Here is a 21,324-nt window from a genome sequence, read left to right as displayed (position 1 = left end):
TTGGGTGCTCTGCACTATTTCCTTGGCTTGGAGGTCTCACGGTCTTCTGCTGGGTTGACTCTCACTCAGCATAAGTACTCTCTCGACTTGCTGCACCGTGCTGGTATGTTGAAGTGCAAGCATGCTACCACTCCTATGTCTGCCACTGATCGGTTGTCTGCGCTTGATGGAGACCCTCTTTTGCCTGATGATGCTACTGAGTACCGCAGCCTCGTTGGTGGTCTGCAATACCTCACTATCACCAGACCGGATGTCTCTTATGCAGTCAACCGTGTATGTCAGTATCTTCATGCACCCAGGACGTCTCATTGGTCAGCTGTGAAGCGGATTCTGCGCTATGTTTGTCTGACCGGCTCGTATGGCTTGCTCCTAAAGCCTGCTACATCTTGTGAGCTTTCGGCCTTCTCAGATGCAGATTGGGTTGGTAGTCCTGATGATAGGCGATCCACGGGGGGCTATGCAGTATTCTTTGGTCCTAATTTGATCGCCTCGAATGCTCGCAAGCAAGCTACAGTATCTCGCAGTAGTACTGAAGCTGAATACAAGGCGGTTGCTAATGCCACAACTAAGCTCATATGGGTACAGTCTTTGTTGAGAGAGTTGAGAGTCTCTCAAGATCAGCCTCCGATACTTTGGTGTGACAACATCGGTGCTACATACCTCTCATCGAATCCGGTATTCCATGCCCGAACGAAACACATTGAAATTGACTATCACTTTGTCAGGGAACGTGTTGCACAGAAGCTACTCCGTATTAAGTTCATCTCTTCCAAGGATCAACTTGCTGACATCTTCACGAAGTCTCTTCCACAACCTCAGTTCGTAGGATGTAGGCACAATCTTAACTTGCTTTGTACTTCAGGCCACAGTTAAGATTGAGGGAGGGTGTTAGACTGTATATACGTAGCGTGTCTGTATATAACTGTATATGACTTGTACGGTATCTCTATATAATGAGAGAGCCGCACCCACGTTTAGGGTGTCGAGCAGTTCCCCAAACATATTGTTTAACACTAGCAACCTTTGCCCACTAGTGTGACGACTTTGTTGGCGATGCATGATGCCAATGCTCGAGTTCTTCCGCTATTTCTTCACCATGCACTTGTGTATGGGAAGCCAGAGCCAAATCTCTAGTTGTGTGGGATTTTGTTTCGTTGGCAAGAAGGGGGAGGAGAATTTTCCATACCCGAGGCTTTATACCCATCTCAAGGAGTGGCGTTGGAGATGGATGCTTATAATTAACGTTTCAAGTACAGCGAACAAGCGCAAACCAACTTGTGATTGGATGGTTAGGAGGATTGTGGTATCCCCTGCCCACCAGAGTTCAAGCCCCAGACTTGACGTTGGTGCTTGCATTTTCCTGGATTTATTCCAGGTCTTCCGGCGATGTGCTTTCAGTGGGAGGAGACTTTCCATCGACAACGAAGCCGTCAGTGCCGACTTCGTCAATCTCAAGATGATGTGCCGACTTAGTCTCTCGAAGGTGCTCATAGGGATAGGGTGTAGAGGTTTGCCTGGCGACCAGAAACACTAGTACGGTGCCATTTCCTGATGGCTCCCCTTTGTTGGTGACCTCGTGGTCGTCGGTTATGAGGGGATTGACAGATCCCACGCATGCGGATTATTTTTACTTAGGTTTTAGGTCCCTAGTAGCTTAGGCCATGAGGGGGTCGATGTCTTGGCTTCGACGGCGGTGACGGTGATGCTGAATAAAGAAGCTCCAGACTCTTCTCCGGTGAGGCGATCGTCGCTATCTCACTGATGGATTTGGGAATCAGTCATTCAAACGGGGATATCTTGGCAGCGGAGACATCCTTGTGGTGGACTTGTGTCCTTTTGTCCAGGAACGGATGCAGATTGTGGTCTGCATCGACGACATCTAGAAGACGAAACGTGTACTCGGTTTATGGTTGATGGATGGTAGCTATGGTTTCTCGTTCGGCATCTTAGACGTGGTGGGTTGTGAGATATGGAGTTTGATGACGTGTACCGGGTGTTGCCCAGGTCTAATTTATTCAACGGTAATGAATTTATCATTTTTCAGTCACCTTAGGGTTCGCAAAGCTAAATACCAGCGATAGAGACGCATCGGGCACGGTTGAAGAGGCAATGCGCCATTTTTTGTTTGGTGTGTGTAGGGGTGATGCTGAAAACAGGCAACGGACGTTGATGTAATTCTCAATTATGTCCTGCCATGAAAAGAAAATGTGTGAGACGCATAAGGATTTTAACCCCTATATCATTCACTATAGGCGCGTCTTTTGCACCAATAGATGGCCCGCGAGGCAGGGGAGAGGGGCATTGAACCGAGGCGTGAGCCCTCACGCATTAAACCACGGAGCTGCCAGCTATTACACATTAAACCAACGATCTGCCAGCCATTATGCATCCTTGACGTTCGGTGTCTAGTCGCTGTAGCTCCAGAATTTATGCTCAATGGCCATGCAAAAGTTTCACATTTCCACTTTGTCACTTTACTTATTGTACTGTTGTGCAGAATGTTTTTTCCATGTACTATGGAGTGAACTCTTCCCAACACAAATTTACTGAAGTTTTAATCTTAAAGTAACTACTTTCTCCGTCTTTGTGTATAAGTCATCTTACAAAAATAAATAATATCGAAACACTTAGTCATGGTGCATTAACTTTCACCTCGTTTTTTGTTTTTTAACATGGATAAAAGAATCAACCAATAAGAGTCGTGGGGTGTGTATGTTTTTAATGACTTGAGACTAACTAGCACGACATGCAATGAAAAGGAAAAGCACTTCAAAGCGATCAATTTCCTAGATAAACTCCCCTGGCGGCGGCCTAGGGTTTTTCTCCCCTGGCGGAAACGTCTAGTTTTCCTTCGTGCAGTCGGACTACAACTCCCCTCCGGGGCAGGGGGACGATCTACATATACCCGCACCAGGGTAGCGCTCGGATCCTGTGCCGGAGTTCTGCTGTGTTCTATGGCGACGTCGGGATCGAGATCTTCGGCGAGTAGCGCAACCATGGCGGATAAGGCGATGGGTGTGGATGATCTGATAGGAAAACTGAACCTGCAAGAGAGAGAGGAGGACGATCTCAACTTCGATGAGGAATTCCCGGAGGAGTCTGCGGGTGCTGAGTTTATGGTGATAGCCAAAGTTCATACCGAAAAACCCTTCTGCAGGGGGGCGTTCTATGAGAGCATGCGCATGGCTTGGAGCTTGGCACAGGGGGCGACGTTCAGTGCGCTAGGAGCAAACCTTTTCTCGATCACGGTCAATTGCATGGGCGATTGGAAGAGAATCACGGAAGAAGGACCTTGGCTGTTTCGGGACCATGGGGTTTTCATGGAACCATATGACAGATTCACAAAATTTGATGAGGTGATGCTGGATAAACTCGCAGTGTGGATCCAAATTGTTGACCTACCTCCGATGTATAGGAAGGAACAGGTGATACGCTCATTGACCAGGAAAGTTGGGGAGGTATCGACTGTAATACTAAACCCTAGATGGGGTGACGGAAGGATTGTCAGGGTCCGGGTCAGGCTGAGTGTCAACGAACCGCTAATGAGGTTTGTCTCCATAACCAGGAATCAACGGAAAGTCTACTATTCCATTCTTTATGAGAAAATGCCGGTGTTCTGCTACGTATGTGGACATATGGGGCACACTTTCTTGGAACATGGTAATGGGAAGCACGACAGAGAGGCCATGGCTTGGGGAGACTGGATCCTTGCTGCTAGATCAGCGGGTCAACCGCAAGGGACTAGGCAGCAGGCTACAGGGGGAAATAAGGTCAACCCCCAGGGCAGAACTGATCAGGGGAGGCCATTGGCGAAGGAGTTGCAGGATGATGCTAATAGCCCACACAAAGTGGGAGTTGGGGCAGTGTATGAAGGGGAAAAATCTCGAAAGAGATTAACTTACGAAGAGCTGACAACAGAGACCAGGAAACCGAAGCCTCCCCTCCTCTTGGAGGCTGCGGCGGTGGGAACTATACCAATGGATGAACTGGACGCCAACACTAATGCAGAAGGGGAGGAGGAGGACGATGTGTCGTCTCAGGACTTGAAGCGATCAAGAATAGGATGTAATACCATCATGGATGCTAGTCAACAGATATCGGCGAGCTCCGAGAAGGAGCTCGACCGGACGCAATGAAACTTATGAGCTGGAACTGCCGCGGGATACCGAAGACTGCGGCAGTGCGTGCGCTCGTGGGGATCCACGGGCGAGTAAAACCAGATGTGTTTTTCCTGTCTGAGACACATCTGAACAAAGCAAGGGCAGGAAAACTGATGCGACGTCTGGGCTTTGATCAAATGGCAGTGTCGGAAAGCGATGGAAGAAGTGGTGGTCTCTTGATGCTTTGGCAAGCTAACGTGGGAGTCACGTCAGTAGAGATTCATGCAAATTTCATCGATCTTCGTATCAATGAGAATTCCCCGGATGGATGGCGATTCACGGGACTATATGGGGAACCTAGTGGAGAAAGAAAACATCTTACTTGGGAATATCGAAGGCAACTACATGCGATGACAAGCCTCCCCTGGCTTATAGCAGGGGATTTTAATGAAATTCTGCACAATTATGAGAAGGAAGGGGGTGTTTCACGACCGATCCGATGCTTGCGGGCGTTTAGTGATGCACTGTCTGACTACGGGCTGGATGATCTTGGATATGTGGGGGACATCTTCACCTGGCATAGAGGAACTATCCGAGAACGTCTGGATCGAGCGGTGAGTAACGTGCGATGCGCTGATATGTTTCCAGACTATGGGGTTTCCAATGAGGAGTATGATAAGTCTGATCATCGGCCTATCTTAATTAATAAGGATCATAGTGTGATACTACAACAGAGAAAGAAACCAGGGACTCGGAAGTTTGAGGCTCGGTGGCTAGCAGAGGAGAATGTGGAGAACATCGTGCAGACGGCATGGAATAAGAGGAAGGAGGAAGGTTTAGGCCCCTTGGCCGATGTAATTGCAGGGGTGCATGCTGTCTTGCATCACTGGGACAGGAGTACGCTGAAGGGGCCGAGGTCAAAACTACGACAGTTGCAAGCTGAGCTGAATGCTGTACTGACTAGCCCATTATCTGATGAGGCAATAGTTCAGCAGCAAAAACTCCACATCAAAATTGAGGACATTCTCGAGAAAGAGAAACTATAACTGGATGCAACGAGGTAGAGCAGATTGGCTTGCAAAAGGGGATCAAAATACAGGTTTTTTTCCACCGTGCAGCTAACGGCAGAAAGAAGCGAAATGCGATCATGAAAATCAAAGAACCTAATGGCGACTGGGTAGAGGAGCTCGATGATATACATGAGCATATTTCAGCTTATTTCACCTCTCTCTTCACGGCTGGAGCGCAAGGGGATGATGACACTGTCATTCAGAAAGTAAACCCTAGAGTCACACAGGAGATGAACACGGAGCTCAATAAACCCTACACTAGAGAGGAGGTTAAAAAAAGCTCTGTACAACATTGGTGATTTCAAAGCCCCTGGCCCTGATGGACTTCATGCAGTTTTCTATAAGCGTTTCTGGCACATAATAGGAGAAGATCTGGTGGATGAGGTGTTGCACGCAATACAAACCAGGCAAATTCCTAGGGGATGGAATAACACAACGATAGTTCTTATTCCCAAGGTGGACAACCCTGAATTTGTTACACAATTCAGACCTATTAGCCTCTGCAATGTTCTATATAAGATCATATCCAAAGTGCTGGCAGCGAGACTAAAAATGGTGCTATCAGAGATCATCTCACCCAACCAGAGCGCATTTGTTCCAGGCCGGCTTATTACCGACAACTTCCTCGTAACGTTCGAGTCCTATCATGCCATCAAGAGGAAGACATCGGGGTATGGCACCTGTGCTGTGAAACTAGACATGCACAAGGCGTATGATCGGGTGGAATGGAGATTTCTCGAGAAGATGATGATCAACCTAGGTTTCAGCGCCGACTGGGTGGCCCTCATCATGGAATGCGTTTCTCTAGTCCAGTATCAGGTACGTATTAACGATGATCTATCGGCACCTTTTACTCCAACGAGGGGCCCGAGGCAAGGCGATCCATTGTCACCATATTTGTTCCTTATATGTGCGGAAGGGCTGTCTAGTATGATCGCATTTGAAGAGACGGCTGGTAATATCACGGGGGTTAAAGTTTGTCGAGATGCACCAGCGGTCTCCCACCTCCTCTTTGCAGATGATTCTCTAATCTTAATGCGAGCGGACCAAGCAAATGCAATATCCCTCCGGAAAGTTCTGGACGAGTACTGTAGGGCATCGGGACAGTTAGTCAGTGAGGCCAAATCAGCGTTGTTCTTTAGCCCTTGTACGTCAGTCCAAGCACGAGTGGAAATCTGCACCACTCTTAACATCATGGCCGAAGCTATATCGGAGAAATACCTGGGTCTGCCGCCAATTGTAGGAGTGCATCGATCTGATTGTTTCCAGCACCTTGTTGAGAGAATTCTGAGTAAGATCAGATGATGGAAGGAGAAGCTTCTCTCGGTGGGGGGGGAGAGAAATATTGCTCAAAGCAATAATACAAGCTATCCCCTCTTATGCCATGTCTATTTTCAAACTACCGAAGGAGATTTGTAATGTGATCACATCGGCAATCTCAAAGTACTGGCGGGGTGATGAAGAGCAGAAAAAACACATGCACTGGTTTGCATGGTGGAAAATGTGTGTGCTGAAAGAGAAAGGAGGAATGGGTTTTAGAGACATCCAATGTTTTAACCTAGCTCTCCTAGCAAAACAATCTTGGAGGCTTCTAAGCTACCCAGATTCACTGTGTGCAAGGGTTCTCAAGGCAAAATATTACCCAGATGGTGTTCTGCTTAACTGTACCCTAAAGAAGGGGAGCTCATACACATGGCAAAGTTTGTGGAGTGGGTTACAAACATTCAGACAAGGCATCATATGGCGTGTGGGAGATGGAGCTTCAATTAAAATCTGGGAGGATCCGTTGATACCTAACAGCCCCAACAGAAAACCTATGACTCCGCGGAGTAATATTGTGCTAACTAAAGTTTATGAACTTATAGATGTGGACAGGAGATCATGGGACGAGGAGCTCATCACGGATATTTTTTGGCCAATTGATGCACAACGCATTTTAAATATCCCCCTTGCGGTGGGGATGATGGATGACTTTGTTTCCTGGCACCCTGACAAGCGAGGTATGTTCTCTGTGAGATCGGCATACCACCAAGAATGGGATAACCAACATGGGCGAAAGTTGAGGAGGACGAATACAAATCATTCCTCAGGTAATAACCCTATTTGGAGAACCATATGGAAGTTGAGGCTGCCCGCAAAGATCAAAATCCACATATGGAAATCATTACTAGGAGCTATACGATGCTATGGGGTTTTGGCAAATCAACACATCATGACCAGCTCTCAATGCCCGCTTTGCTCAATGGATTGTGAAAGTATTAAGCATGCTTTTTTCCAGTGCCCTAGAGTACAGGAAGTATGGAGGGTCCTAGGTCTCCTGGAACTGGTGAACCAAATTTGTGATCTCGAGCAGGACGGGAGTGCGGTCCTATCTGAACTATTACTCTCTAAGAGCACCATCAAAGCAAATATTTTGGATGTTGACCGTACTGAACTAATTGCGACGACGGTCTGGTATGTCTGGTGGGAAAGGAGGAGCTTTACTCACGGGGAACATGTAGCTGAACCACCAAGATCTGCACATCAATATCGGCACTTGTGAAGAACTTCGTAAGGGCAAGGAAGAGGAGCCCAGGTGCGGTCCGACATGGATGGCAACGGCCGCCTGATGGTGTTTACAAGCTTAACGTGGATGTCGGCTTCTCGGCAGATTCGGGGATAGGTAGCACCGGTGCGGTGTTGCGATCAAACAAATGGGTGTTCATCGCTGGCTCCTGCAGTGATATACCTTTTGCCGAAGATGCCACTTCAGCGGAAGCGAGAGCGTTGCGAGATGGACTCCTCTTGGCCAGTGAGATCGGTGTGCAGCAGATCATTGTGGAGTCTGATTGCCAGGATGTGATTGACACCATGATACTCGACGGTAATTCACTAGGTCCAGCGGCGGCAGTATATGAAGAATGCTCCTTCCTCGCCAAGAACTTTTCTCTGATACAATTTGTCTTCTGCCCAAGGGAAGCAAACATAGTAGCTCACACTCTAGCTAGGTTTGCTGAACCCACTAGAACTATAAAGTGGATGGAGGAGCCTTCCATTTTCCTCATTGATACATTAGCTAACGATGTAACTGTGTTTTAAAATGCAATATAAAAGCCGTCTGGCTTTCCCCGCTCAAAAAAAACTAGCACGACATGCAATTATCAGTTCATTGCATACAATAGTATTAATTAGCAAATTAACATTAATTTATTTTTGTTTTCACTCCGTCTTGGTCATATATAGTGCACAACCTAAGATGACCTATACACCGAGACGGAGGGAGTAAAAAAATTAGGTACTTTCTCTGTCTCGGTGTATAAGTCATCTTAGATTGTGCGCCGCGATCAAGACGGAGAGAAAAACACAAAAAAATATTAATTTCTTAATTAATATCATTGCATGCAATGAACTAGCCACTGCATGTCGTGCTAGTTAGTCTCAAGTCATTAAAAACATACACGCCCCACATCTCTTATTGGTTGATTCCTTTATTCATGTAAAAAAACAAGGTGAAAGTTAATGCAACGCGCCTAAGAGTTTTCGGTATTATTTGGTTTCGTAAGATGACTTATACACCGAGACGAAGGGAGTGCTATTTAGACAACTTTTCCGCTATTTGTATATTGTAATGATGCCTGCTCAGTTTCGCATTAGGTACTACCTCCGTAACAGTTTAGAAGGCACGGTTAAATTTACTCGCAATTCCACAATAGACAAGGTTTAGGATGCGTTGCAATTACTCGTAGCAGCTAATTAGTACTCCATTGTAATAATTATATATGCATGCGTAGTGTGAATGCTATTTTTCAGCCCATTTCAAAGGCAATCAACAACCATCTAGGTTCCAGAGAATTTCCAAGCACGTCTTTTAAACCATGACAGAGTGAGTAATATATATTAATTAACTTCAGCACTAATAAATTAAATAGCATCTTTCGAGTGCCATGCTTTACTCGTATAAAAACCTTCCTCAAGAAATTTCCATGGGATTTCTTAATTAGTAATTATGAAAAGATAAAACTTCCTGGCGAGGGGAGCGAAGGCTCAGAGCATCTACAGCCAGACCCCTCAAGCCCTCCTTAATAGACCGGGCAGGCCGCCCGGTCACTACCCGGTCATTTCCATTTTCATCCCAAATATGAGGCGGATATGGACACGCCTGCCACGTTGGACTGATGGCTTGGCCCCACACGGACTCACCGGGAAACCCGATGGTCTGACAGGCGCCTCGACCGTCGGCGCAGTGTGAACGCCGTGTGGCGTCACTCTGGCTCCCCGCTCGAGGTCGGGGCCGGCTATTCAAGCCGACCGGCGGCCCCAACCCTAGCTCATCCGCCTCCTCTTTCTCTCTGCCGCGACCCGAGCCCGTGCGCCTCCTATCGCGGTTCCCTCTCCGTCAGTATGGTCCGGCGGCTCGTCACCACCTATGCGCAGCTCACTCCGGAGCGGCACCTTCAAATCGAGGATGAGATCCAGGCTCGCTGCGCCGCCCGCATCGCTGCGGGTCTCCCTCCAGACTCGCCGAAGACAGAGGAAGAGGAGGAGGAGGATGAGCAGTAGGAGGAGGAGAAGTTGGAGGCCATGAGGAGGGAGCTCCCGGCATGAGCATGGCCAAGGCGGAGGCGGAGGCCATGGACGAGGCTGTGTTGGAAGCCAACCGCCGGCTCATCCGGCAGAGGCACGCGGAGGCTGACGCCCTTTTTGACATCATGGACGAAGGCACCCATCGATGTTGCCAGCACCGCGCATGCGTAGACGGACGAAGTCGATGTTGGCGATGCGCCGCGCTAGGCTTGCCACACCTAGGAACACATCGCGGACGAAGGCACATGTCGGTGTTATCAGCACCGGGCATGCAGAGATGGGGACCTGCACAGAACCTATACGCCATATCAAGGAGGCTAGCAGAGAAGGACTCGACGACGATTGCGGCGCCAATCGGCAGGGGGCGATGTTTCCCGCAGTGGTCAGAGTAGATGAAGTGGTCGGGGAAGACGACGACGACGCTGGCGATGAGCTAGTGCTGGACGAAGATTAAGGAGGAGGACGGGCGGTACGGCTCGGGTGAGCGAGCTGCAGCAGCACCAAAGGAGAGCGGCGGCGGTGGCAGGTTAGGATCGCGGCGGCGATGGTCGAAGTAGGCAAGGAAGAGAACGATGTTGGGGAACGTTGCATGGCAAACAAAAAATTTCCTACGCACGAAGACCTATCATGGTGATGATCATCTACGAGAGGAAGTTTGGATCCACATACCCTTGTAGATCGCTAAGCGGGAAGCGTTAAGAAACGCGGTTGATGTAGTGAAATGTCTTCACGATCCAAATCGCTGCCGTCCCACAATCCGTCCCGATCTAGCGCCGAACGGATGGCACCTCCGCATTCAGCACACGTACAGCTCGACGATGATCTTCTCCTTCTTGATCCAGCAAGAGGGGGCGAAGAGGTAGATGAGTTCTCCGGCAGCGCGACGGCGTGACGGCGATGGTGGTGGAGCTAGTCCGGCAGGGCTTCGCCTAAGCACCGCTGAAAACTAGACTAGAGGAGAAACAGATTTAGAGAGAGGGTAGCACGTGGCTAATTGTTGTTTCTTAAAAATCCTCAAAACCTTTCGTATATGTAGGAGGAGAGGAGGGAGGCCGCCAGCCTTAGGGCTGTCCCTTTGGCCCGGCCGAAGTGGGAGGAGAGGAGGAGTCCTCCTCCAATCCTACTCCTAGTAGGATTCCCCTTCTTGCTCTGTGATGAGCAACCAGAACAAATTTCTGAGGTCTGCATTCTCCAGCACTATCATTGTAGATTAATGAGCATCCAGCACAAAGGAGAACAGTCCGGGCAACAAAACGGATGATGCTGATTAAAGAAACTAAACCTTGTTCTAGCTGAAACATGCAACAATTGTGATTCGCCAATCTGTTGTTCTACAGAGTTTGGTCTGATTGTTTCTCTATACCATTTTTGTTTCTTATGTGAATTCTGTATTTTTGTATTTATAGAACCGCACCAATGTCATTTTTTCTTCTTCCAGAAATTAAGGTACATCGTCCCTTTCTGCTCATTCTGTCTTTGGTTTTGTCACTGCTCATCCTCACTGTTGCTAACTTGCCACCATGTTGCAAAAGTGGGTTTCAGGATGGCATTTTTTGCATGCCCATATTGCCAAAATGAAGTAGAAAAACAAATAATAGATACTGTAAATGCAACCGAAGTACTTCAACAGACAAGTGTATGCTCAGTGTGTGATGTTCCAGAGTTTTTGTTTCCTCAACCCATTTTTCTCTCCAGTTTTGTTCTTGTATGTCGCATTTTTTTTTCTTCTCTTCTTTCTAACATAACAGAGTTTGCTACTTTAATTTAAATAGTGGTCATCGCTAAAAAATTATACGTTGAAATTATTGGGCATGCAGCATTTGCTAGATATTTAAACTGGTTCAAAATCTCCACATCTAACTCAACAAGGAGAAGAAAAAAACAAAACAGAAGCAGCATTTCGGGTGGGATGGGCTGCGCTCTATTCTTTCTGGGGCTCAACTGCTACATGGCCACTAATCATGCCCTGAGGAGGCGCTGCTGTACTCAATTAGTCCCACCTCGCGAGTTGACAGGAATCAGAAGTTGTTTATAAGGCTAAGCGCTGCTGATTACAGCACGACCTTACTTGAACAGGATCTGTTCTATAGGCTCGTACCGCTGCATCCTTTACCAATAAGGAGGCAAGCACTTCAGTTTGGTTGATGCATTCTGATCTCTAGACCAGAGCTTGATTAACGGTCAGGATTCACCTGATGGGTGTTATCCGATGGCTGTAGAGGATCGTTCTTAGATTGGCTTCTGTCTCTACAGGGTGGCCTAGAGGTTGTCTGACAGATAAAAACATAACTTTTTGCATTTTTTCCCAGCTCCTTTTCGCAATGTGATCTGTACATTATCTGCAAATTTGATTCAGTTAGTGTTAGCTACCATTTTTTTCCTTTCCCCGAATTCCTTTTGGCGCAATGTGATCTGTACATTATCTGCAAATTTGATTCAGTTAGTGTTAGCTACCATTTTTTTCCTTTCCCCGAATTCCTTTTGGTAGTGTGGTCTCTACATCATCTGCAAAAGTAGATTCAGTTAGTGCTAACTACCCTAGGCAGCTTCAGGTTCAGAGTGAAATCCATGAATGGAGGATATCACAAACAGAGGTGAACCCTTGTTTCACTTAGTAGGATGACTTTGCAAACTGTCAATTGAAACAGAGGTGAACTCCTGTTTCAACTGTCCGAAGACCACACATGACACATGAGTAAGATTGCTCTTGTATTCAGTCAGTCTCTCAGTGGTGGCCAGGAAAAAAAAGTTGGTACTTCCTTCACAGCGAGATTTCCTTTTTTGATTTTCATTTCACAGGAGGGGTTTCATTACTACAAGAATAGTACAGAATTATATATGCCTGCGAGTAGGAAAGTATCCAGGTGAATAAAATTCAGTTGATATGTCCAGAGATCTTGCTCTGTCATCATCAGTACAGAATTACTGAATTGGCCAAGAGTTGGAGATCATTGAACTGGGAGTAGGCCTGCTCACTTCTCCAACAAAAGCAAGTGGAAATAATATCCCAGAGATCTCCACTGTCCAGTACTATCTTTGAGGACAAACGAGGATTCTATAGAACAGAGAAGAACAACTCAGGCCGCAGCTGGAAACGAATAAGGCCACTACGGACATGACGGTGTGTACACTTCCAACCTAGTTTGTGTTCAAGGGGTGCTTCCGCTAGAAATCTTCTCTTAGCCAAATCTGCTAGATATCTGCTGATCGAAAAGATTCCTTTCATCTGATCCATACATATATCTACACCTGTTCCAGGAGCACCATCGTTGAAAGATTTTGCTTCACAGCACAAGCTTTTATACAACACCTACCTGTCCATGGATCACATGCTAGGCTTGGCTTGTCGTCAAGTCCGATTCGGCGCCTTCATCCGATAGGTGTCATACTGCATCCACTTCTGCAAAGTAACCAATATTCAGCTAGGGATTCTCTTACTGTGTCGGGCTTATAGAATCAAAGAGACATGCCCCTCAAATTTGCGAATGTCACGGGCACCAATGGTCTAGTGATAAAATAGTACCCTGCGACCCGAGTGATCCAAACCCCCGAACTTCCCCAGCCCCAATAACACCACCGCGCGATAGGAGGCCCTGCCCGCTCCGGCGAGCGGCGGGCGATAGCGCACCCCGCCGTCCCCACCCCTCCTCCTCCCCTTTCCCTCCCCCGCCGCCACCGGCTCCTGCCACCGGGTAAAGCCCGGCCGGCGTCGATGGCGGCGGGGCATCACATCCCTTCCTCTCGGCGGGTGCTGTCGCGGGACAGCCACTTCGGGTGGAGGCACGCAGCTAGGCGGGGCGGCGTGGCGCGGCGGTGCGGGCGTCGCGGCTCCGTGGGCGGTGGCGCGGAAGGCCGCGGGTCAGGTGGGGCGCGTCTGCGCAGGGACGCGGGGGTGCCCTCGATTCAAATCTGGACCTGAGGCTCCTCCGGTGGGCTGCCTGCTGTCGTCGATGGCCTCGGCTGCTGGCGGGGTTGGCGCGGGTTCGGGCCGCCGGCGGCTGCGCGGCTGCGGCGGGCGCCCCGGTGACGACGACGGCTCCAGTCGGCGCGTGGTGGGCTGCTAGGGCCTCGGTGGTGGCGGGTTGGCCTCTTCCCGGCCAGATCTGGTGCGGGACGTGGCGGACGGCGCAGGGCCAGGGGGCGGGGGTGCAGCAAGGACAATGACGGTCCGGCGCCTTGGTGGAGGTGGCCGGCGGCGCGAGTGGTGGTGGTGCTTCCATTTGGCGGCAGGGCGGACTGATCGTGTTGCAGCGGCCAGGATGCTCCCTGTGCGAAGGTGTCGAGGAGCGGCTTGGACGGGGGCGGCGTCGCAGACGGCGTGCTTTCTGCAGCACGACGGTGGGAGCTTTATGGGCCTGGTTTGCTCCCGCTATCGCGTTCGGTCGGTTACCGTCATCGACGGTGGAGGTCGTGCCCTCCCGCGTGCCGTTGGTGATGATGCCCTTAGCCCCGGCTCCTCTTCCTCGTCGTATAGACCCCTCCTTACGTTGTTGTGGTGAGCCGGCGTGGAAGCTTCAAGTCTGTGTAGGCACGGGGTGGTGGTCGGTTTGGTGACGGGCTCCGATGCGCCTGAGGTGGAGGTTGGGATCGGGAGAAATCCCAGTCGGCCTGGTCGACACCGTCGCGGTGGCGCCTGCGAATGTCGCCAGACCTTCCTGTAGGGCGTTGGGGCTACCCTTCCTTTCCCCTCGCTGCGTATCGGGGGAATCCCTTAGCAGCAGCGGCGTCATCGTCGCATCCCTTCTTGGAGGTGTTGAGCTTGGTGGGTGTTTTTAGGTGTGCGCAACGGTCGTGGGGCTTCTCCGTTTTCGATGATCCGCCGGTGTTGGCATTTGTTTCTTTTACTCTTTCTTTTATGTTTCTTTTGGGCGTGCATGTGTTGTTTTCGCCCCAGCATCTATCGTTCGATGTACCAGAAGTGGTTGCTTTGTAATACAAAGCGGGGCAAAAGCCTGTTTCGAGAAAATAGTACCCTGCCACGATACAGACCCGGGTTTGATTCTTGGCTGGTGCATTCTCCTTTTTTCGGTGTATGAGCATACACACACTTGCATCATTTGTTTGTCTTACCGCTGATCCTAGTTTTGGTAAGCCTCTGCTCATCCCAATGGAATAGCATTTGAACAGCAAAGTGTGTGTTCTGTGTTTGATGTTCCAGAGTTTTATACAACACCCATTTTTTCCCTAGTTTTGTTCCTATAAGTCACATTTTTTTACTCCTCTTTCAAACATAGCAATGTGTCTGCTACTTTGGTAATTACCGACTGTAAGTTAATCTGGCATATATATACAAGGTAAAGAAAAAAAGGGACTAGCTATCTTGCAATAAGTGTGTGTTACTTTTCTGGTAGCCCACTCATCCATTCTTATCTTCCCCTTGCTCCTCCCCCTTCACCCAAGCAATCTCTCCCCTCTTAAATGAGAATTGAGAAATACTGATCTAGATATACCTCACCTATCTGCCCAGTCCTTCAATGTTCACCTTCTCATATTAATTTATCCGCCCTCTCATAAATGTTTGCCTCTACATTCGTCCTAAATTTAGATCTGGTAGGCATCCGACAGATCCAGCACATCTCGACACAAATTTTTTTAACTATCCCCGAATGTATGAAACTCCTCGGAAAAATGAAAGAGGGACTCGGTTCTAGCTCGCAGATATGCAAGAGTTAAGAGTTTAACGATGGCTCATTGTTGGTAGAGCCTTTCCATCTCTATGTGTCGTATCCGATGGTGTGAATGGCTCGAAGGCCTACATTCATGTTGCCTCTTTGGCCTATGAGTTCCTTTTCAATGTTACTTCTGCTTCACGTTCACAGGTCGAGGACACGAACCTCATTTTTCTGAGTCGCACTCTGCCCCCTTTGATCTACGACTGCACAAGCTTTATATTTTTTGTTAAACTATGTGAATATTACATTGGGTGTGAATGCAATTTGATCCAACAAAAATAAATAGCCCCAAAATAATATTTATCCTTTTTATAGAAACAAATACGGTAATATTTATTCATACGTGGTTGACTGGTGCCAAAAAATTACTTTCTCCTAATCAGATTTTGCACTCCCAATATATTTTCTTTACCGCATAAACTTTCCGAGTCTCTGAATTTTTTTGGGCCATATAATCCGAGTTTTTCCCATGACGCCATCACCCCACTTCTCCATTTTTCAATCTCTCGGTCCAATCTGCGTCGACCCCAAGCAACCCGTACCCCGCTTGATCTCCCACCCCACACGATGGCGGCCTCACCGCAAAGCGCGTCCCTCTACTACTAGTTCCAGCCACCACTCACTCTCGTTCTCATCCATCCGCAGCATTGGTAGTTGAAGCCATCAATTTTTCAATAATTGTATATCGCTCCATGTAACACCCATAGAGCCATCTCCCACGACATTAACGACATGGACTAGACCAATTATTGGAGGGCAAGGAGCAAAAAACCTGAATTTGCGGGCAAGAATTTTACGAAGGGGACTACGACATGGACCAGACGAATTATTGGATGGCAAGGAGCGGAAATCCTGAAGTCCTGGCAAGTAGTTTACAGAGGGGGCTACGGCATGGACCACGTCAATTATTTTTACCAGGCCAATTATTGGAGGGCAAGGAGGGGAAATCCTGAATTTACGGTCAAGTAGTTTATGGAGGGGAGGCTCCACAGGTGTTACACGGAGAGATATACATTATTGCATAGCTTTTCAACTATAAAAAGATTGTCTTTTTTTTCTTCTACATGACCATGTTCACGAGGGTAGCTTATTTCTTATGAATTTTTAATTGATTATCTTCATAGTTTTGTGATTCATTGTTTTGGCTCATGATTTGTAAATACTTTGTCCCTGTGAGTACTGATTTATCATTTTCTTGACCCCCAACAAATTCCATTTTATATAGAGTGATTAAAGTAAGTAGATGCACTAAGCACATAACATGTGCTGTACATGATGGCTCTAGCTATAAGTTAGAACCTTGACCTCATACCAAATCAACCGAAACTTAGAACTTCGTACAGATCCTTATTTTCAAGATGGATTACATACGTAGACCTATAGTAGCGCATGCAACATACGTAGGCACAGTGCACGTGCTGGCCAATATTACAAACTTTGACAAATTAAAATGGATGGATCTGGAATTCTAGATTTAAAGCAAGTGAGCTTTAATCAGTCGATCTACCACCTTTCATAAGAGGAAAGACTGGGCGTGTTGCAATGCCACACTGCCCTGATGAATGCTTTGTTCCCCTCTTCATTAGTATGTAGCCTTTGTCGCCCCATGTTGTCCCCCACGAGTTCTTCACGATCCAATACTTGGCTCCAGGGGCGGACGCATGTACTGAGTCAGCCCCATTTTGTTGTTGTTGCCCATAACCTACAACGGTGACGGCATGGTTCAGTTTAGTTGTACTACATGGCCCGTTGTAGATTCCTCCCTTGTAGTGGTGGAAGTGACTGCTATGTGACGAGATGGAAACTGCCACAGGTTGGTTTGCCACAGCGTTCATCAGCGACACCTCGCTATTGCTCTTGACTTTCCTGAAGCCAACGATCTTTGCCGCCGGTTTACGGTTCCTCAAGCACCGACCTCTGACGGCCTTGTATTTGTAGGAAGATGTGCTGGTGATCCCTCCATTCTTTTTGATCCACTGGAAAGCTCTGGTCACCAGGCCACCTTTGCAACCATTATCAAGGTAGTCGCAATCTATCAGCTGTTGCTCCGACAGAGACACCAGAGTCCCTCTCTTGATCTTGTGTATTCCTTCAATTGTAGCGACGGTGGGGAATGCCCAGCAAGATCCTGCAGTTCCATACCAATTCTTAACTTAATCATTATGCTTTCTGCGCATATAAAAGAGAGAGATACATATTAACCAACTAAGATTCTGGTACTGTTTGTTACTTTGTTAATAAGTTGTGGTTAATATATATATATATATATATATATATATATATATATATATATATATATATATATATAAGTGGAGAAAAATATGAACAAGAGATGTTATGTGTACCACATTGCTTTTGGTTTTTAACCGGGGTGACGACGCCTCTCTTCCTCCAGTCGATGCTCCTTGGCGCGCTGGCCGAGAAGTTGGCGTACACGGTGGCACCCTTATGTGTGCCCAAGCCATCGATAGACCCAGCATGGGTGGTGATAATCTGCTCGTCGTCGTCACCATCTTCCGATTGGTCATCCTCCAAAATCTGCCCGGTGTATAGCTCCATGAACTCTTCATTTGTAAGGTCGGTGAAGGGGCCCTCCCCAAGCTCGTACGTGAGCCCAGAGGTGGCCGCCTCGGCATTTACGGCCTCTATGAACCTCATGTTGCTCCTGTATACCTCAAACCGGCGAGCCTTCTCACCGGCGGTGGAGTAGGATCTGTTGTGCACCGTCATCCACACGTGGAAACGGTCCATCATCAGATCTTGGTGGTTGTCGGTGTCGATGTCCGACTGCTCACTTGGAAGAACATCACTTGTCAGCAGCGACTCTGAAGAGCAGCCAGCTAGTAATAGGCAGCTTGTGGCAAGGAGCACATAGAGCCCTAATGATGAACATCTAGAACTGGAGAACATGATCGTGTTACCACTCATTTGATGGTAGTGCTAATGTGTTGGTGTTGATTGGATGCCGCATGCTCAGCTTAGTTGTGTTCCTTTTATAGCCTAAAATCAGACAGCTATATGGAAGAAGTAACATGCATAAACAGGCGCCATCAGGCCCATCACAGTTAATTAAGGCTAAGTACGGATGCTCAAAAAATTAAAGCGACTGAAAGGTGTAAGTCATTTCCATACATGCACGTCACGTTGCTTACGTAAGACGCATGTACGTCATGACCCTCGCGTAACAAACGAAAGGGAGTTGGGTGCATGTATGTCATATGAACCGGCTTTCTAAAAATGCATTTTAAATTCGTTTTAAAATGTTAAAAAAATTCAAAACAAAATTCCACACATACATTGTACAAAGTTTTGTGGAAGAATCTCTTTTTATTTTGCCTCCGTAAAATGAATAATTTATGTGGTCCTAAATAACATTTCATGACATATTTTTTCCTTTTTTTGCACAGGCCAAATGGAAGATTATTATTCCTTAAAATTTTCTATGCGTACATAGAATGTTAAGATGTATGCATTTTTTCAGAATTTTTGGGCAATTAAAAATGAGTTTCTCAAAATGGGTTCATATGCCCATGGGTTTATCCGTGACTTCTCCGGCAAGTCTTGCCCAACCATATGGACAATGAGGTTGTCGGTGTCTAAAAACCAGACATCAGGTCGTTGTGCGAACAACCTTTTTTGATAGTCCGTCGAGGGACTAAAGAAAATATGTTTCCTCAAGCATCGTCATTGTCGGAGAAGATGAACTAGGGATGAGCGTACATAAGTAGTACCCAGGTTCATGCCACAATAGAGGTGTAATATCCTATTCCTTCTTGATGATATTTCTATGGTAGTGTTGAAATACAAGTTGTATTCTTGTGCCTAGCTACTTCTATTTATACTACCATGTCTTAATTGCTTTTAGGGAGAGGATCCTTCCGGCGCCCATTAGTCCATAGCGTACTCCGGGAACTGTCTGGCTTCTCCGTCATGATTAAGTGGAGTATACTTTCTTGCGTTCGGTTGGCTACCGTAAGGAGCTCCTGTAGCAGCATGGGAGCGATGGAAGACTTCTTAGAGACTGTGGATGGCCCCGAGGAATGGCACACCTGTTCGTGGCTTTTGGTCAGACGATAGGTAGGTCGTGTCCCATCGCTAGGGTGTGACGTCATCCCTGATAGTGCAGGAAGAGCATTTAATGCTCAGTTGTATCGTCTTATCGTCTCCATTGTCGAGAAGGAGGAAACACCTTTACGCATATGGACCCCTTCCCTTGGTATCCCTCCAAGCCCTTTCTGGGCGCCAAGGGCTCGGTGAGGATAGCACGTCGCCACTATCACACCCATGACTTAGCAGGTCCTGAGCACCCTAGTTCCTATTGGACCGTCTGTAGCCCCTGGCTCCAGGTATGCATCGCGTTGTTGGGATTGCGAGACGGGGATGGGTCCATGTTTTGTAGGGACTTGATATGTGGTGATCGGTAGCTGATGGTAGGAAATCGAGCCCATGATCCAGTAGTGGTTAATGCCTTATGTGACATGACTTTCTAGTCGGAGGGGTGAAACATCCCGTCGATCCATGCGCCACCTCGGAAGAGAGGCCTGGGGGTGGAGAGAGTGGAGCGATGCTCTTGGACCAGCGCGGCGGTTGCATCGTCTTTATAGAGGCCTTGGATTATGGTAGATCTTTTCTTCCACAGATCTTCTTCTTCTTCTCCCGTCGCTTGGCCATCATTACAAGAGGGCATGCTTTCCATTGTCTATCTCTTCGTGAAGACATATCTTCCCTGCTATCAATGACTTCCTGCAAGGAAAAGGAGGCGGCTTCATACGAGCGGGCGCTGACGCTAGGAACGCCGGAGTTCGCCCACTAGGACAGCCTCAAGTCGTTTCTCTCCTTAGTCTACCCCATATTCCTCATCGCTGGCATGGTACCACCCTTCTTCGACTCTTTTCTGGACGTACTGTAGCATTACCAGGTTTGAATGCAGCACTTGCATCCAAACATGGTATTGGTCCTAGCTGTTAGACTGTATATACGTAGCGTGTCTGTATATAACTGTATATGACGTGTACGGTACCTCTTGGTACCTCTATATAATGAGATAGCCGCACCCACCTTTAGGGTGTCGAGCAGTTCCCTAAACATATTATTTAACATGGTATCACATTAGGTTACGATGTCGTCTTCCGCTGCCCTACCCCTAGACGCCGCCGCCGCCTCATCCGCAGCGTGCGCCCTAGCCGCTGCTGCCGCTCCTCCCGCCGCGACGGCCTCCGCCTCTGCTTCGCCCTTCCTCGCCTCCAATCCCCTCGCGTGGTGGCAGCCTCGATCCCCGGCTCAGCCCTCGCTGGGATCGGTTCAGCCGCCGCCTGCAGTCGGGCCTGGTGCGGGGGGCTATCCGCCGCCGCCGGCCTCCTCCGGCGGCCTGTCTGCCTCGCCCAACGTGGTCGCGCCGCCACCCCCTCGTGGCCCCGCGCCCATCCCCTCCGGCGACCACTCGACGCCAACCCACGGCGCCCCGCCCGCGCTGACCTACGGCGCGCCTCACGCGTCGGCCTACGGCGCCCCGCCCGCGTCACTACGGCCCCCTTGCCTATGGGGCCCCATCGACGCCGCCGTTTTCCTGGTTGGCGCCTCCCTACGGTGCGCCGCCTATGCAGCCCTACGCCGCGCCTCCGGTGCCGCACTACGGGGCCCCACCTACGTCACCCTATGGGGCCCTACCTGCGCCGACCTACGGCGCCTACCCGTCGTCATCGTATGATGGTGTGGCGTCTGCTGCTCCTGCACCGTCCCTGGAGACGGCGCCACCGATGGGCCACTACGCGTCTCCGCCATCGGCTCACGCTGATCATGCCGCGACACCGTCACCCTTCTACTTCTCGCACCTCATCCCGGTGCAGCTCACGCCCGACAATTACTTGTCTTGGCGTGCACAGGTGCTGCCGCTCCTTCGGAGCCGCTACCTGGAGGGTT

The 21,324-nt window shown here is 48.6% G+C and overlaps 1 protein-coding gene and 1 non-coding gene across 2 annotated transcripts; one reads left to right on the top strand and one right to left on the bottom strand.

Annotated features, from left to right (window-relative positions):
- Positions 1-11,791: 11,791 nt before the first annotated feature.
- LOC123406704 lies at positions 11,792-12,013 on the top strand. Its single transcript, XR_006612363.1, has one exon. It is a non-coding gene; the product is annotated as a small nucleolar RNA U3 (small nucleolar RNA).
- Positions 12,014-16,727: 4,714 nt separating this feature from the next.
- LOC123402937 (ervatamin-B-like) lies at positions 16,728-18,366 on the bottom strand. The gene is made up of 2 exons (XM_045096908.1): positions 17,751-18,366; positions 16,728-17,533 (listed from the first exon to the last, which is right to left on the bottom strand). Exons 1-2 carry the CDS (start codon positions 18,331-18,333, stop codon positions 16,896-16,898), a joined length of 1,221 nt encoding a protein of 406 aa, XP_044952843.1. The 5' UTR covers positions 18,334-18,366; the 3' UTR covers positions 16,728-16,895.
- Positions 18,367-21,324: the final 2,958 nt, after the last annotated feature.

This window comes from Hordeum vulgare, chromosome 6H, assembly GCF_904849725.1.
Source record: "Hordeum vulgare subsp. vulgare chromosome 6H, MorexV3_pseudomolecules_assembly, whole genome shotgun sequence".
Taxonomy (NCBI): domain Eukaryota; kingdom Viridiplantae; phylum Streptophyta; class Magnoliopsida; order Poales; family Poaceae; genus Hordeum; species Hordeum vulgare.
This window is presented reverse-complemented; position numbering and strand designations above follow the sequence as displayed.

Excerpts from the sequence above, each read along its gene's own strand:
- LOC123402937 (XM_045096908.1), bottom strand. The coding sequence starts at position 18,333 with ATGAGTGGTAACACGATCATGTTCTCCAGTTCTAGATGTTCATCATTA. Across the intron at positions 17,534-17,750 it reads TAAAAACCAAAAGCAATGTG|GATCTTGCTGGGCATTCCCC; the intron begins GTACACATAACA and ends ATGGAACTGCAG.